The 16,506-nt window shown below is 38.8% G+C and overlaps 1 protein-coding gene across 3 annotated transcripts in view; it reads right to left on the reverse strand.

The window, feature by feature from the left end:
* The window catches only part of TSG101 (tumor susceptibility 101), a 42,218-nt gene that overhangs the window by 4,089 nt on the left and 21,623 nt on the right, over positions 1 to 16,506 (reverse strand). For 2 of the 3 annotated variants that reach the window (XM_061167880.1, XM_061167874.1), the window contains one exon: positions 14,228 to 14,319. The exons of the other annotated variant lie outside the window; for it this stretch is intronic. In XM_061167880.1, the coding sequence (XP_061023863.1) occupies positions 14,228 to 14,319 (92 nt within the window). The remainder of the gene's footprint in view (positions 1 to 14,227; positions 14,320 to 16,506) is intronic. 3 annotated transcript variants of the gene reach the window in all.

A 16,506-nucleotide genomic window follows, 5' to 3' on the forward strand; every position in this document is an offset into this window, starting at 1 on the left:
CAATGAGGCAGAGGCTCACTGAGAGCCTCTACAGATATCTACCAATTACAAAGATCCCTAAATCTCCAATAAAAGGAACAACAAATTTATACCAAGGAAAAACATCTGATTCAGGTCAAGTCCATTCTTAGGCTTTACTGCTAAGCTGAAGGAGAAAGGTACCACCCACTCTAAAGGCCATTAAGATTGAGAACGGGCAGAGTTTCCTTAAACTAATGTACAAGTCAATACGGCTTCCCTTCTGTAAGATGTTTATTCCTTTACCAAAAGAACAGGAAAGAACAGATGTGCGAAAGAGAATGCCATCCAAAAAATTCAGCTGATAAACTTCTGTTCTCAGATTCTTTACTCTTTACCTTCCTAATCAGTGTCTTATATAAAACTTACCCCTCAGATATTTTCTTCAAAAAGGTCCTCCCTTTAAGTATAGATACTTTTTATGACTATCAGTGTTCTTCAGTTAGGGTCATAAATCAGCAAATGATAAACGGTATTCTGATTTTCAGTTATGTTTGATGACAGAATACCATGTGGGGAATTATACTTACCTTTACTGCTTACAATGAATAAAGAACGATACAGACCAACAGTATCACTTCCACTCTGAGCTGAAAATTTTTATCACCTTGATGCTGAGTTCTACTTACTGGGGGGGGGGGGGGAGACCCTTTAAGTCAGTCTGTAAAAATGTACCCAGAATCTCACCACTCGTGTTCTCATCCATTACAAGCCCCCTCCTGGTCCCATGCAAAGTGTGCTGTTTCTAAGAGGAAACTGCACTGTTCAAATGATATCGCAACCAGCACCACCTGTGCCCTCCACTGTTCCTCTGATCACAGCTCTTGCTATTCCATATGCTGATCTGGTTACTACACTTTTTAGTTTTTGATTAGTAATGTTGTTTTCTCCCAGAAGCTGGTCCATACCCAGGATACCCTGAATGCTTTTCTGGGCTTTTGTAAATGACACTGGGAGACTTCGGCGTCCTCAGATGTTACTGGTTTCAAAAGTAGCGTCTAAGTCTACAGTTCTGTTTCCCTCCCCCCCTTTTTTCTTTCTATCACAGAAGAACTGTTTTTTTGTGACTTGGGTTCTATTCTTCTTGCAAGTGAAAATGAGCAAAAACAATATCTCCCATGGCCAGGTTTCCCTGAGGAGTGTCCTTCGTCCATCTGAGCTAAGGACACTGCATGTACACAGTAAAAAGAAAAGCCCACCATCAGACTCTCCTGCTAAGTCTCCCTCTTTCCTGTGAGGAACCTCCTGCTGCGAAGCACCCAAACAGCACCCATACTCCAGCATTTACAGAGGCAATTAATACTTTTGATTGATTAACATATAAATCCATATATGCTTTTCAGAATTTACTTCCAGTTTTACAAAAGTATGTCAGCTTATTATTTCACATTTCTGAAAAGCAAAACTATTAACTTTCAGATGTGTGCTTTGGAATTCAGAGTTGTAAAGCCAGAGGGTAACTTGAGGTCTTATTTTTCACATCCCTGACCTCTTAATACCTGACTTTTCCAAAGCGTTCTCATCAATTTGCCAGTTACTGTAACATCTCTGGGCTCATTCCCCTCAAGTTTTCCCATAATCTTCTTCAGTGACCACCTCTCTAGTCACATCCTCTTGTATAGACACTGGGATGACTCTTAGCAACCTCCCCGAATTCACCAATTCATATCTCCACTCATTCCTTCTCGTACCTTTGACCTCTTGCTTCTTCCACTCCTGTCTTCCTTGAGTATCTCCCATCAGTCCTAACTCCTTGCCCATCTCTTAGTCCTGAACACAGGCTGCCTGCCACGACAGCCTCTCTCTCATTGTTTTCAGATCACCAGGCATCTTCCAAAGGAAGTCTACCATAACCTAAACCAAAACCTTGATCCTTTGGATTCTTTCCTAAAGCCCTACCCCCTCTTTTACCATCTTTTCATAAAAGAAAAAACAAAAACAAAAGTCCTCAGAACATGTTCAAAGACTGAAACTACCAGATGGGAGTTTTCCACTCTCTTCTCCCATTCTGCTTTGGAACAAGAATCCTAATCCTTTAATGATGTGCCTGACTCCTCACTATTCAAACGCACTCACTTCCCTTTCTCAGGAAGACAACTTGCTTTCCTCTCAGTATGAGTTAAAGACTTAGCTGTTTTAGACAAAACATTTTTGACATAAATTGAACCAATGTTTTCTTAGGTCAATCTCCTAAGACAACAGAAATAATGAAAATAAGCAAATGGGACCTAATCAAACTTAGAAGCTTTTGCACAGCAAAGGAAATCATAAACCAAATGGAAAGACAACCTACAGAATTAGAGAAAATATTTGCAAATGACGCGAGTGATGAGGGCTTAAATTTCCAAAATATACAAACAGCTCATCCACCTTGACAACAAAAAAACAATCCAATTGAAAAATGGGCAGAAGACCTAAGTAGACATTTCTCCAAAGAAGAATACAGATGGTCAATAGGCACATGAAAAGATGCTCAACATCACTAATTATTATAGAGAAATGAAAAAAACTACAATGAGGTATCACCCCACACCAGTCACATTAAAAAGTCTACAAATTGCAAATGCTAGAGAGGGTATGCAGAAAATGGAACCCTCCTACATAGCTGGTGGGAGTGCAAGTTGGTGTAACCACTGTGGAAAACAGCTTGGAGGTTCCTCAGAAAACTAAAACTAGAATTACTATATGGTCCAGCAATTCCACTCCTGGGCATATACCTGGAAAAAATTATACTTAAGAAGAAGACATGTACCCCAGTGCTCACAGCAGCACTACTCACAACAGTCAAGATCTGGAAATAACCTTAATGTCCATCAACGTGAGTGGATAAATAAGATACGGTATATATATACAACAGAATACTACTCAGCCATAAAAGAACTAAATAATGCCATCTGCAGCAACATGGATGCAACGAGAGATTCACATGAAGTGAAGTCAGAAAGAGAAAGACAAATACCACATGTAGTACTTATATCTAAAATATGACAAATGAACCTACTATGAAACAGAATCAGTGACACAGAGAGTAGACTGGTGGCTGCCAAGGAGGCGGACGGGAGAGAGATGGGCTGAGAGTTTGGGGTTAGCAGACACAAACTGGGGAGGTCCTACTGTACAGCATAGGGAACTATATTCAATATCCTGTGATAAAGCATAGTGGAAAAGAATATGAAAAACAATGTGTGTATATGCATGTATAACAGAGTCATTTTGCTGTACAGTAGCAATTAACATTATAAATCAACTATACTTCAATTTTTAAAAAAAGACTTAAAAAAAAGACTTTATTTGGACAGAATTTATATCAAATCAAAATCTCTAGTTTTTTATATTGCACTAATTTATTTAAGTCCTAAGTGACAGCAAAAAAGGGTACAACAGTTTAGAATTTTGTGCTGAAAAGGTGATTTACAAAATAATGACTAGTAGAGATGGCATTTCACTAAGTCCTCATTTTATGATAGATGCATTAAGAATAGGAACTTTAAAACTTTTTTCTGAAAGAACTTTCTTATTACGCCCATCTGAAATGTTACTATGATTCCTGTGAGATACAACAAAACTATTCCCAGAGATTAGGAACCCAAGTGATATGAATACGGTTAGGCATTCAAACGTGCAGTCAGTCACATGCCGTCAAAGTGTCCCATTCATCTGTGCAGAAATGATCTTAACTAATGCAAACCGAAGGGTCTTTTGATAACTAGTCTGGATGTTTTACACACAAACACATCAACAAACTTTGTTAAAATTATTACATTAAAATGGATCAAGTTATACTGATGCTAAACTTTCAAATCCCAATTAAAAAATTTTAAGTCCTAGAATTTATATTGTTTCTCTTATAAAATACATTAGGGCAAATGAAACGCTACCATACAGGACCAAATAAGTCCTTCCAAATAAGTCTAGCTAAAGCCACTAACATTCAGAACGGGAAGGAAGCTGAGGCAGCAGTCACTTGGCTTTCAATAAAGGTCACAGTTCACCTAAGGAGCCTAGAAATGCCAAGGCTAGAGCTAGTCATCTCCCTTATCACACACAGACATGTACAGTGTATCTGAACATTTTAACACCCATCTACTTTCTAAATAGAAAAAATGAATTGTAATTAAGTCATCAAAAGTGAACACCAAGAGAAAAGCCCAGATTGAAGTTCAAAGTTAAATGAACCATGACACTTAGAGAGACTGTTTATGGGGGGTGGGAGGGAGGTTCTAGAGGGAGGGGATATATATATATATATATACACACACACAGCAATGACTGATACACGATGTATAGCAGAAACCAGCACAATGCAAAGCAATTATCCTATTAAAAAGAAAAAATAATAAAATACATTTAAAAAGAGATTATTTATATAAACAAGTAAGAAAAAAGTTTGGTAGAAAATTTTCTTCTTCTTCCTGATCACTTTTCAAAAAGCCTTTTTTCCTTCTCAAATGTCTTAAGAGAAATTTTAGTTTTTGTTATGATGAGCCTTGGATTAACGAGTTTGTGGCGAACTGCCAGACCTCAAGTCCCTGCACACTGACCTTTATCATGCAGAGTCAGATTTCAGAAGGGCCCTTCTACAACTCCAGATCAGCAGCAACTGGAGAGGTAACACAGATTTTGAGAAACAATCCTAAACAAAACTTCAGTGAAATGTCAGATAGGATTCAGTCACTAACCTTAATCCTTAAGAAGTGAGATAATTTTCCTACTATTAGGAAACCAATACTCTACTCAGTGAATCTGATAATTCAATGAATAATCTGGGCCAGTAAAGTGCACTTCCTGATTTAGAACCATTTTTTAAACAGTTAAAGAAAATCAGTTTTATTTATCTCCTAACAATACCTACTGATGATCACTACTTCCTACAATTCAAAAAGAAGCTCATTAGGGAAAGAATCCATGGTAACCCTAAAGAAAAATACATAATAACTAGTAACTTTTCTGACCTCACATCTAACCAGCAAAAGTGAGTCATCTGCCCCCCAGCATTTTTACTTCTGATGTTACCTGCTCAAGATTCACATAATCATCTTCAGTAATAATGGCATTTGTGCTACAGAGCAAATTACGGTGCCTAAGCAATCTGAAACAGAAGCTTACTGACCATCTACTCAGAAACTAGGTCAAATCCCTGGTGATCACCAGATCAAGCCCATGTTAGTTCCTTTTATAATAAAAACAAAAAAAACAGGTCGCTCTGAAACAGAAACATTTCAAACAACTGTATGAGCAAAGTCATTCTGATTTATGCTATTAAACACAAATCAAGCAAATTCATTAAGCTGCTTACAAAGGGCTTTTTATTTATAGTCTATAAACAAGTAAGCTGCTAATACTACTGGCCAGGCTCTGGGCAGGTCATGGAACTTTCTTCCAAAGAAATCAGGGGACCTTAATTTTTTTTTTAAATCTTTTAAATACTATTAGAGCAATACTCTAAAGTTTCTATAACCACAACCAATGAGAAAAAAAGGAAAACATGAGCAGGTTAACACTTCTTGAAAATAAACACACAGCAGAAAAAAAGATTTAAATTAATTTACATAATAGTTCAAGTATTCAAGGTGAAGGTTAAGTATAGACCTTATTAAAATAGGATACCAAAGTAGTAACTATTTAAAAAAAAAATGATGCTACTATCATAATAATGAAAGACGCTACTAGCAAGGTTTAAGCACAAAGGCCAATTAATTTGAGAGACAGATTCCATCCTTAAAAAAATGGGTCAGAATCAGTCATTCCTTTAGATTATTTTGTGAAAGAGCACAATTTAAAAATCTATAATACTAAAGAACAAAACCAGAGGTATCGTGCTCCATGATTTCAAACTATACTACAGAGCTTTTCAGTAATCCAGACACTATAGTGCTGGGAAAAAAACAGACAGACATATTAATGGGACACAACAGACAGCCCAGAAATAAACCCACACTCACATGGTCAACTGATCTCTGACAGAGGCAAGAATACAGAACAGGAAAGACAGCCTCTTCAGTAAGTGGTTTTGGAAAGACTGGACAGCTTCATGTAAAACAATCAAACTGAACTACTTTCTCACACTCTATACAAAAATAAACTCAAAATGAATTAAACTTAAATGTTTGTAAGACCTGAAACATAAGACTCCTAGAAGAAAACACAGGCAATATTAGGGATGAAACATACAACATGATTAATGTAATTAACGTTGCTATATAGGAAAGCTGTTAAGAGTAAATCCTAAAGAGTTCTTGTTTTTTTAGTATTTTTTCCCTTTTGCATCTACAGGAGATGACAGATGTTCATTAAACTCACTGTGGTAATCATTTCATGATGTAAGTAAGTCAAATCATTATGCTGCACATTTTATTTTATTTTTATTTTTATTAGTTGGAGGCTAATTACTTCACAACATTTCAGTTGGTTTTGTCATACATTGACATGAATCAGCCATGGAGTTACATGTATTCCCCATCCCGATCCCTCCTCCCACCTCCCTCTATGCTGCACATTTTAAACTTATACAGTACTATATGTCAATTATATCTAAATACAACTGTAAGAAAGAAACTTTAAAAAAAAAAAAAAACATAGGCAGTACTCTTTTTGACACTGGTCTTAACATTTTTTTGGATATGCCTCCTCAGGTAAGGGAACCTAAAGGAAAAAAAAAAGCACCCCCCCCCCCCAAAAAAAAAAAACCCAAAAGAAAAAAACCAAATGGGACTACATCAAACTGAAAAAGCTTTTGATGAGCAAAGGAAACAATCAATAAAACAAAAAGGCACCCTACTGAATGGAAGAAGATACCCGCAAATGATACATCTGATAAGGGGTTAAGATCCAAAATATACAAAGAACTCATACAACTCAGGATCAAAAAAGACAACCTGATAAAAAATGGGCAGAGGACTTGAACAGACGTTTCTCTGAAGAGGACATACAGATGGCCATGAAAAGAGTTCAACATCACTAATCATCAGGGCACTGCAATAGTCAGAATGGCTATTATCAAAAGGAGAACAAGTGCTGGTGAGGATGCGGAGAAAAGGGAACCCTCGTACACTGCAAATTGGTGCATCCACTACAGAAAACAGTATGGAGGTTCCTCAAAGAAATTAAAAATAAAACCGCCACGTGATACAGCAATTCCACTTCTGGGTATTCTGAAGAAAACAAAAACAATGATTCAAAGATATATGCACCCCTATGTATTATAGCATTATTTACAATAGTCAAGATACAGAAGCAACCTCAGCATCCATCAACAGACGAATGGATACCCCTCTTCAACACATGTGACCACCTCCTCTGTCCTCACACAGGTCCAAGCCACCACCTCAGACTTGGATTCTTTTAACGGCCTCTTCAAGGAGGCCACCGTTTCCTCCCAGGGTCTTGCACAGATGTATCTGTTAGAACATCAATCAGATCAGATCACTCCTCTGCTCAAAGCCTGCCCATGGCTCCCCAGCTCACACAGAGGAAAAGCCACAGGCCTCACCCTGACACACAAGGACTCACCTGAGCCAGCTCTATTTGCTCTCCGACCCCATCTCCTCACACAACCTTAGCTCACACCACTGGCCTCGCTGCTGTTCTTGAACCAGAAACATACTCCCACCTCAAAGTATAAGGCATAGAAGCCTTTTTCCAGGCTTGGAGAGAACTCTTCAAGCAGAAGTAACAGCAGTGACTAGATCTCCAGATCACCATACAGGCAAGCAGAGCAGAGATGGGGCTGAAACAGCAAACCAGCGTGTCTGCTGCTCAAGGGCTGCAGGAGGCCAGTGTGTAAGCGGAGTGGACGTGAAGGAGGTGAGGAGAGGAGGCAGTCCTTACCCTCCCGGTATTCCTGTGCCCCTCTTCAACCTGAATGTCCCTAGATCGCATGTATCTCCACCTGGCACACGGTGTATTTTCTCTAAGTTTGTTTCCTGTCTTCCCTCACTGTAATGCAAACTCCATGAGGCAGTAAGTTACTTTGTGTTGTTCCCAGTGGGGTTCTTACTCCTGGTATGTAGCAAGCACTCAGTAATTATACACTAAATGACCAAATTAATAAACAAACAACTGAAAAAACAAGGGCTTCCCTTGTGGCTCAGCTAGTAAAGAATCCGCCTGCAATGCAATGCTCAGCTGGTAAAGAATCCGCCTGCAATGCAATGCTCAGCTGGTAAAGAATCCGCCTGCAATGCAGGAGACCTGGGTTTAATCCCTGGGTTGGGAAGATCCCCTGGAGAAGGGAAAGTCTACCCACTCCAGTATTCTGGTCTGGAGAATTCCATGGACGGGGTCGCAAAGAGCTGGACACAACTGGGCAACTTTCATTTCATGTCAACTGAAAAAACAGATGAGTAGATAAACAAAAGGTGGTATGTGGCATGTGTATGTATGCATGTGTTTGATGAACTTCACAAAGGAGCCGGTATGTTGAATGACTTTCTTCACACGTACATGCAAAACATGCGGAGGTCCCTCTGAGTGGCACCACACTTTTCTGGGTGCCGCATGGGACCACACTTCAGTAACATTCCTGAACATCTGCTTGATAAATCTTAAATCTTTCTTAATTTGGACTGTAATATCCAGCAACTTCATCACTCCTAGACTGCCACCTGAGTGCACCACCAGGACACCGAAGTCTGACAGAGAGGGCTAAACATGAATCAAGGTGGAAGTGACTGGTCCCACATCATGCCACTCTTTGCTATCCAAAAGAGTCTGGCCTTCTCCATGGGAATTCCCTGCTGGGGACCAAAGCTTTTCAAGGTGCCTGTTTTTCAGCCCTGGAAACATACAAATGACCACATCTTCATACCTGCTTCTGCTTTTTTCTGGGATCTGCTATTAGAACATATACTAATGCTGTCTCCTAAACTTATTCTTTATAATTTGGTGATGGTTCAGTAGTTTTAAGCCTTTAAGATCAGAGTTCAAGTTCTCTTATAGTTTTGGCAATGCCAACCTGGTAAAAGTTATATGCCTAGTCCTAACAAAAATGTTTCAGTCTTAAGAAATATATACTTGAATCTGAAAAAACAAATTAAAAATTTTAATCTTTTTTAGATATCAAGGAAAGTTCACCTTCCTTCTGATGCTTTGTTAATAAATAATGGGCAGAAAATCTCAGGAAAACCATCCAAATTCCTCATCTTTTCCCACTGATCTTCCAGTAGAAAATGTTTTTGATAGTGAAGTGCAAAGATGACATCAAAAAAATAAACCTGATCTTATAAGAACTTCAAGGAAGAATTTAAGTTACAGATCATAATTTTTCCCTCATTAAATAATATAAATGTATTAAAATATCACTACAGTTGCCAGACCTGATAGAAAAGCACCATCAAAAGGCTCTTCATTATTCAACAGCTGCTGTCACTGCTTAGTCAATGCCCTCAATGAGCATCAATCTCATGAATGTAGTTTTAAAGGTCAGGTTAGGCCAGAAGCTGTCTGAGAGGTAACAAAAAAGGTATAAAATGAAATGACAAAACAAATTTTCTTTTAAATGGTGTTCAAAATCTACATGGAATTAGAGTCAGAAAAAGCTGTTTTAAGCCCCAAGATCTGCATCAATCCTCAGTCTTTTGCATTATTTCAGAAGAGACTGCTATACAGAACATAATCTCGCTTTTCTGGTAAGCAGCCTAAGGTGACCTCTAAAAATGATGTGCTATTCACTTGACCCAGAAAACCCCACAAAATCAAGCAAACCAAGAAGTTCAAATCTTCATGTTCAGTTTAAGAACACTGGTGAAACTGCCCAGGCCATTAAGGGTGTGCATATCCAAAAAGCCACCAAGTATCTGAAGGATGTCACTCTACAGAAACGACGTGTGCCGTTCCGTCGTCACAACAGTGGAGCTGGTAGGTGTGCACAGGCCAAACACTGGGGCTGGATGCATGATCGACGGCCCAGACAGAATACTGAATTTTTACTGCACCTGCTCAAAAATGCAAAGAGTAAAGCTGAACTGAAGGGCTTAGGTGTAGATTCTCTGCTCACTGAGCACATTCGGGTGAACAAAACCCCCAGCCCCCAGGCCTTACAGAGCTCACAGTGGGATCGGGCGGTCCCTGAGCTCTTCCTGCCTCACTGATGCTCCTAACTGAGAAAGAACAGACTGCTCCTAAACCAGGAGAGGAGGCTGCCCGGAAGAGAAAGATCCCAGAAGAAACGGAGAAACAAAACTTACAGTCTGGGAATAACGTCGCAAAAAATAAATGCAAATGAAAGTGTTGGTTGCCTTAAAAAAAAAAAGTAATCTCTATCGATTCCTTTTAAGTGGTTCTTTTACTTCAACATTATTCAATACTGCACAGGCACCCATGCTGATAAGGTACGAGTTAACGAACGATGCCTTGAAACAAGTCTGTGCTTTACCCTGTAAGATCAAAATCTTTACACTACCAAGTTCCACAAAGGATAAAGGAACACATCAATTCTTTCTCATGCCTCAACAGTACAAAAATAATAGTGCAAATCCTGATGACCCCTGGCAGACTGAGAAAATGTTGACTACTCGTGAACTCTAATATTCAAATGATACTTTAATGTTTCTGCTTTCCTTTATGACAATTTTGAAGTTCAAGAGTGTTTTTCACAATGTACTACTAAAATATGATGAAAAAAATCAAGTAGACAAGCAACAAAGGATAGAAAAGCAACATGAAGGATATTATATATAATCATAGAATGATAATTTGTTTCCAGACTTTCTAAGAAAGTACTCTTAGAAATACAATAAAATATTGCTTTGATAACTTGTTCTAAAAACAAACATTAGATTTTATTCAAAATATACCATTTTCCCAATATTCCTATTTCTTGTTATATGGATGTCATTTATTCTAAGCTATAAAATGCTTCATACCTATTGCATTGAAATAGGTTAACATAAAAAATCTTTGGAAACTGAGGTTCTCTACAAATCAGATACCATCATCTCAATGAGAAATATAGGGTTAACAAACAGCACTATTAATTTATTGATGATGCCTGAGCCAAAATGGAGAACTTAATAAGAATTAGTACGTTTTGCTTATTGGTTTAAAGATCTCCCATCATCAGGTTTCTAACCCAAGCATTTAAATTACATTGTAGGACTTCCCTGGTGCTAAAGGGATAAGACTCTGCGTGCCAATGCAGAGGATACAGGTTTGATCCCTGGTCCAGGAACATTCCACATGCTGCAGAGCAACTAAGCCAGGGCGTCACAACTACTGCACCTGTGCTCTAGAGCCTGCGAGCTGCAACTTCTGAAGCCCGTGTGCTGAAGACTGTACTCCATAAGAAGCCACTGCGGTGAGAAGCCAGTGCGCCACAACGAAGAGCAATCCCCGCTCACCACAACCAGACAAAGCCTGCACACAGTAATGAAGACCCAGCACAGTCAAAAATAGATAAATAAAATTACACTGTAAAAAAAAAGGACCTGTATTACAGAAGGATGAGACAGACAGATGAGAATATTTTTAAAAAACAAAACCAATGCCACTAGAATCTCAATTAGAATGTATCAATGACAAAAACAACTGAAGAAAACACTTTTGCTGGGAGGGAGGGATATTTACAACAGATATCAGGATGGTTACAATCTATCAGAAAATGTAACAGAAAAGTAAACTTCACAAGAATCTATTGGGTTGGCCAAAAAGCTCCTTTGGATTTTCCCATTTTACAGAAAAACCTGTATGAACTTTCTAGATGTTCCACATGTTTGTATACATGTGCGGGGTGATGGTGAGAACAGATTGGTCAGGGTAGGCCTGACTACTCCTTGTAAAGAAACAGGCAGTGGACAAATCCTAAAACAGAAGAGTAGGAGATGAGTAGGAGATGAGGTCAGAAGTAATGGGGAGGAAAGCAGGATCATAAAGAGCCTTCTAAGCCTCAGAAATGTGGAATGAATTCTGAGTGAAACAGGAAAACCCTGGAAGGTTTTGAGCAGAGAAGTGATATAATTTATTTATCTTTTAATAGGATCATTCTAGCTGTTATGCTAAAAACAGATGTAGGGGTTAAGGACAGAAGAAGGCTTTTGAAGTAAATCAGATGAGAGAACGGTGACTCGGATCAGCACTGGATATGATCAGATTCTAGATATATTTTGAAAATAACAGGTTCCTGATGAAAAATCAAGGATGATGCCAAAATCAAGAGTATTAAGTAGGCATCATGGAGGTGATAGCTTCAAGGGTCACAGCCTTGTGGCAAAGGGGCCTGTATAACTCACTGACGCTATGAGCCGTGCTGTGCAGGGCCACCTAAGACAGATGGGTCACAGTCAAGAGTTCTAACAAACCTGGTCCACTGGAGGAAGACATGGCAGCCCACTTAAGCGTCTTGACATGAGAACCCCATGAACGGTATGAAAAGACAAAAAAGATATAACACCAGAAGATGAGCCCCCCAAGTTGGAAGGTGTCCAATATGCTTCTGGGGTAGAGAAGAGGGCAATTATTAGCTCCATGAAAGAATGAAGCAGACGAGCCAAAGCGGAAACAACGCTCCGCTGTGGACGTGTCTCGTGGTGAAAGTGAAGTCCAAAGCTGTAAAGAATAATACTGCGTAGGAACCTGGAATGTTAGGTCCACTAATCAAGGTAAATGGGAGGTGGTCAAGCCAGAGATGGCAAGAGGTAACCGGAATCAGTGAACTAAAATGGATGAGAATTGGCGAATTTAATTTAGATGACCATTATATCTACCACTGTAGGCAAGAATCCCTTAGAAGAAATGGAGTAGCCCTCCTGATCAACAAAAGAGTCCAAAATGCAGTACTTAAGTGCAATCTCAAAAACAACAAAATGATCCTGGTTTGTTTCCAAGGCAACTATTCAACATTAATGGTTTAATGTTGGACAGTAATCCAAGTCTGTGTCCCAACCACTGTGCCAAAGAGAGCTGGCAGAGAGAGTGCCTGAAAAACTATGGACGGAGATTCATAACATTGTTGTACAGGAGACAGTGACCAAAATCATCCCAAAGAAAAAGAAAAGGAAGAAGGCAAAGTGACGATCTGAGGAGGCTTTATAAATAGCTGAGGAAAGAAGAGAAGTGAAAGGCAAGGGAGAAAGGGAAAAATATTTAACTAAATGCAGAGTTCTCAAGAATAGCAAAGAGAGATGAAAAGACCTTCTTAAATGAACAATGCAAAGAAAGAGAGGAAAACTATAGAATGGGAAAGACCCACTCTCTGTAAGAACAGGGAAAAGGCAAATATGGTGGTACAGGTGGTGGTAGATAGTCAGGAAGGGTGGTGGGAGTCTGCAGAAGTTCCTGTATCACTTTCATTTTCTCAGTTGAAGAAAATTACATTTCAGGTAACTCTACTAATAAGCAACATAAAAAAGCAAGAACTACTGGTCAGAAATAACAGGTCTTACCTGACCCACTCATATTTCCCAATGGTGCTTTCTTCTCCTAAAAATGCACATCTATCTTTACATATAACCAGGCTGGAAAACCTAAGAATCTGTTAATAGTTCAACACATACAAGGTTCACCAATAAAAACGCAGGAAAAAGTGATTAAGAATCAATCAAATTTATTTCTATGCTCTGGTAGAAGGCTCATTTATATGATGATAAATCACTTCTAAGATTTAGAATATAGGGCACTGACCATTAAGAGTTTTAGCTCTAAAAAGAAAGAGTATTCTAACAATTCACATGTAAATGTGAAATGGGAGGAGGGTGATAAAATTGATGGTATTTAGGGTACAAATCTGTAACAAGTAATAAACCATAGGGGTTTCCCTGGTGGCTCAGTGGTAAAGAATCTGCGTGACAATGCAGGAGACGTGGATTCAATCCCTGGGTTGGGAAGATGCCCTAGGGAAATGGCAACCCACTCGAGTATTCTTGTCTGGGAAAGCCCGTGGACAGAGGAGCCTGGTGGGCTTCAGTCCAAGGGGTCACAAAAGAGTCAGACACGACTGAGGGACTAAGCAGCAACAGCAGCAGCAGTGAACCACAGCGACCTAACGCGCTGTGTAATGGACACGGAATGTAACAGTGCCCAGTAATTATGTAGTTAGTGCTGCCATAGTGCAATCACCCTGTAACACATAAACCTATCAAAACAACACACTGCACTCCTCAAACTTACACAACGTTACATGTCAAACTTATCAATAAAGAGAAACATGTAATGCACTTTTCACAACAGGAGACTGAATTTCCTTCTGAGCAGAAACACAGTTTTGAAGGGTACTCACCAACAGTGGTCACAGGAGGCTGGGAAGGGTACTGGGAACTTGTTGTGGCCGGATACTGACCACCAGGCGGGTATGGACAGCCTGTGTAACCACTAAAGACAAGGACAGAAAGCATTAACCACCGTGATGGCCCGAACTCTACAGTGTCTTTAAGAAGCCCAGGAAGCTAAGCTGGATATTCCATTGTTTTACGAGCTCATGACTTTCCAGTTTTAGAGCTACAGTTGCCTATTTAAGTGAAGTTCTACAGAAATTCCATTAACGACACTAGATTTAATGAAATACTCTTGCTTGGCCGTGGTTTCTGTTTGCTTTTTCTTGGCCCACAGCATGCAGGATCTTGGTTCCCCAATCAACTATGCCCCTTACAGTGGAAGCACAGAGTCTTAACCACTGAACTGCGAGGGAAGCCCCTTGGCCCTGGTTATTTGAGGGCCACCTTCACAGTAGCAGAAAGCAACCTGAGTTTTTCTAAAGGCAATCCAACAATATCAGAACTGAAAGCAACAGATATTTTGTGAGAACTTTTCCATTCTGACTTCCTAGCATGTAGAACTCATATTCCATGAAAGCTGCACCTTTATTCTTTTCAATTCTCCTACTCATAATCCTGTATTTTTCTGCCATATTAGGGTGTTTCCTTAATCTTTGCTGGGATTTTTTTTTTTTTTTTTTGGTTTTCATATCATACCTGTGACTACATAAAATGAGTTGCTGAACTTGATGACTAATAAGTTTCCTCTCAGCTGTAAAATGTTATTACTGTTTGCCGCTCCCTCCACCTCTAAACGCCTTCTTTTCTTCTTAAGGTCATCCTCATAAATCAGTTTCCTCATTTACGAAGCCGCCTCTGAGCGCCCACCTCCAGTCAGACATGGCCTCTCCTTTAAAGCTCAGTTTATCCCCGCATTTACCATTTCCTGTCTTTTCTGCTATCAGAAACTCTTTCTAATAATACATGCTTGCTAGTATATATACCCATACTCAAACTATTCTTGACATACTTTTTAATTTCCTTGTATACATGCTGCAGGTGCTAAATAAAACTTTCAAAAGATCTTAAAATTTGAAAGAGACCTTAGAGGTTATCTAGTCCAACTTTCTGTAACAAGAATAAATAATCTCATATTCACTGTTTTAAGAATACAGATTCTTGAGTCACTGACTTATTAACTCTCCTTTAGGATAAAGGAAGAAGGGAAAGAGGTTCTCAGGCTCTTCTGCCAAGACCTTTCAGAGGCCGAAAGATACAGATAGCAATTTGAATACAGTTACCTTTAACAATTCATCAGCATATCATGAGATTAAAAGTTACATCACACACACACACAACCCCATTAAATCTCTGAAAAATAGATGCCTCAAAAAGCAACTTCTTACAAATAACCTTACAAAAGATACATTGAAGGTTATATAAGATTAAATGAATATGATTCACATTTCTGTCAATATTTTCAGCCTTCATTTTTATCTACGAGTCTTTTTTGAAGTGGCTTTATTGTTCAGAAGTCCATTTCCTTATTGTGCTTCTAATAATCATTCCCTATGTACCCAAAGTTCATTCTAGTTTACTAGCAACTGTTGATTATAAAGGCTTATAATTTTAAGGCTTCAGACAGAATTCCATTTCTGTAACTTAATCAGAAAATTAACAGCCTTAAGAAATCTAAAACTGATAACCTGTTACTGTATATAACAACCATAGGAATCTGTCTCTCTTGTCTCTGATGGATGTTCATCTAGTCTCTGCTTACTCATCTAAATGTAAAAGAATATTTACTACCTTATCAAGCTAGTCCCTGAAACTAAGAAAGGCCCCCAAATAAATACCCTTGCTAAATTTAACTTCTAAGAGTCAGCATATTATATATGTACATACATATGTTTATTTATGGCAGGTGTTGAGGAAATTTGGCTGCATTTATTTGTGAGGGTTTTTTGAAGCTAAGAATTGAGGGTTAAAATTTTGTTAATTCTTATTAATTTCGAGTCGCTGTATATTTCATCTGGGCACCCAGTACAAGCCTGTCTTGCATTCTAAGCCAGTCCCAAGACCACCTTGGATTCTAAGTTAACCCCAAGGAGTGGAAACTACTCCTAGATTACCACTGAAACAGGCACACATTTAAAACATGGGTTAACAATTATTTCTTACTGATTTTTCTCACATGTATTATTCACAGACTGATTTTATTATTAATTTACTTCCATAGTATTATCATATGGATAATAAAGGTTGGCAAAAAACTGAATAAATAATAGTCTATGAACTGAATAAG

This window comes from Dama dama, chromosome 2, assembly GCF_033118175.1.
Source record: "Dama dama isolate Ldn47 chromosome 2, ASM3311817v1, whole genome shotgun sequence".
NCBI lineage: Eukaryota > Metazoa > Chordata > Mammalia > Artiodactyla > Cervidae > Dama > Dama dama.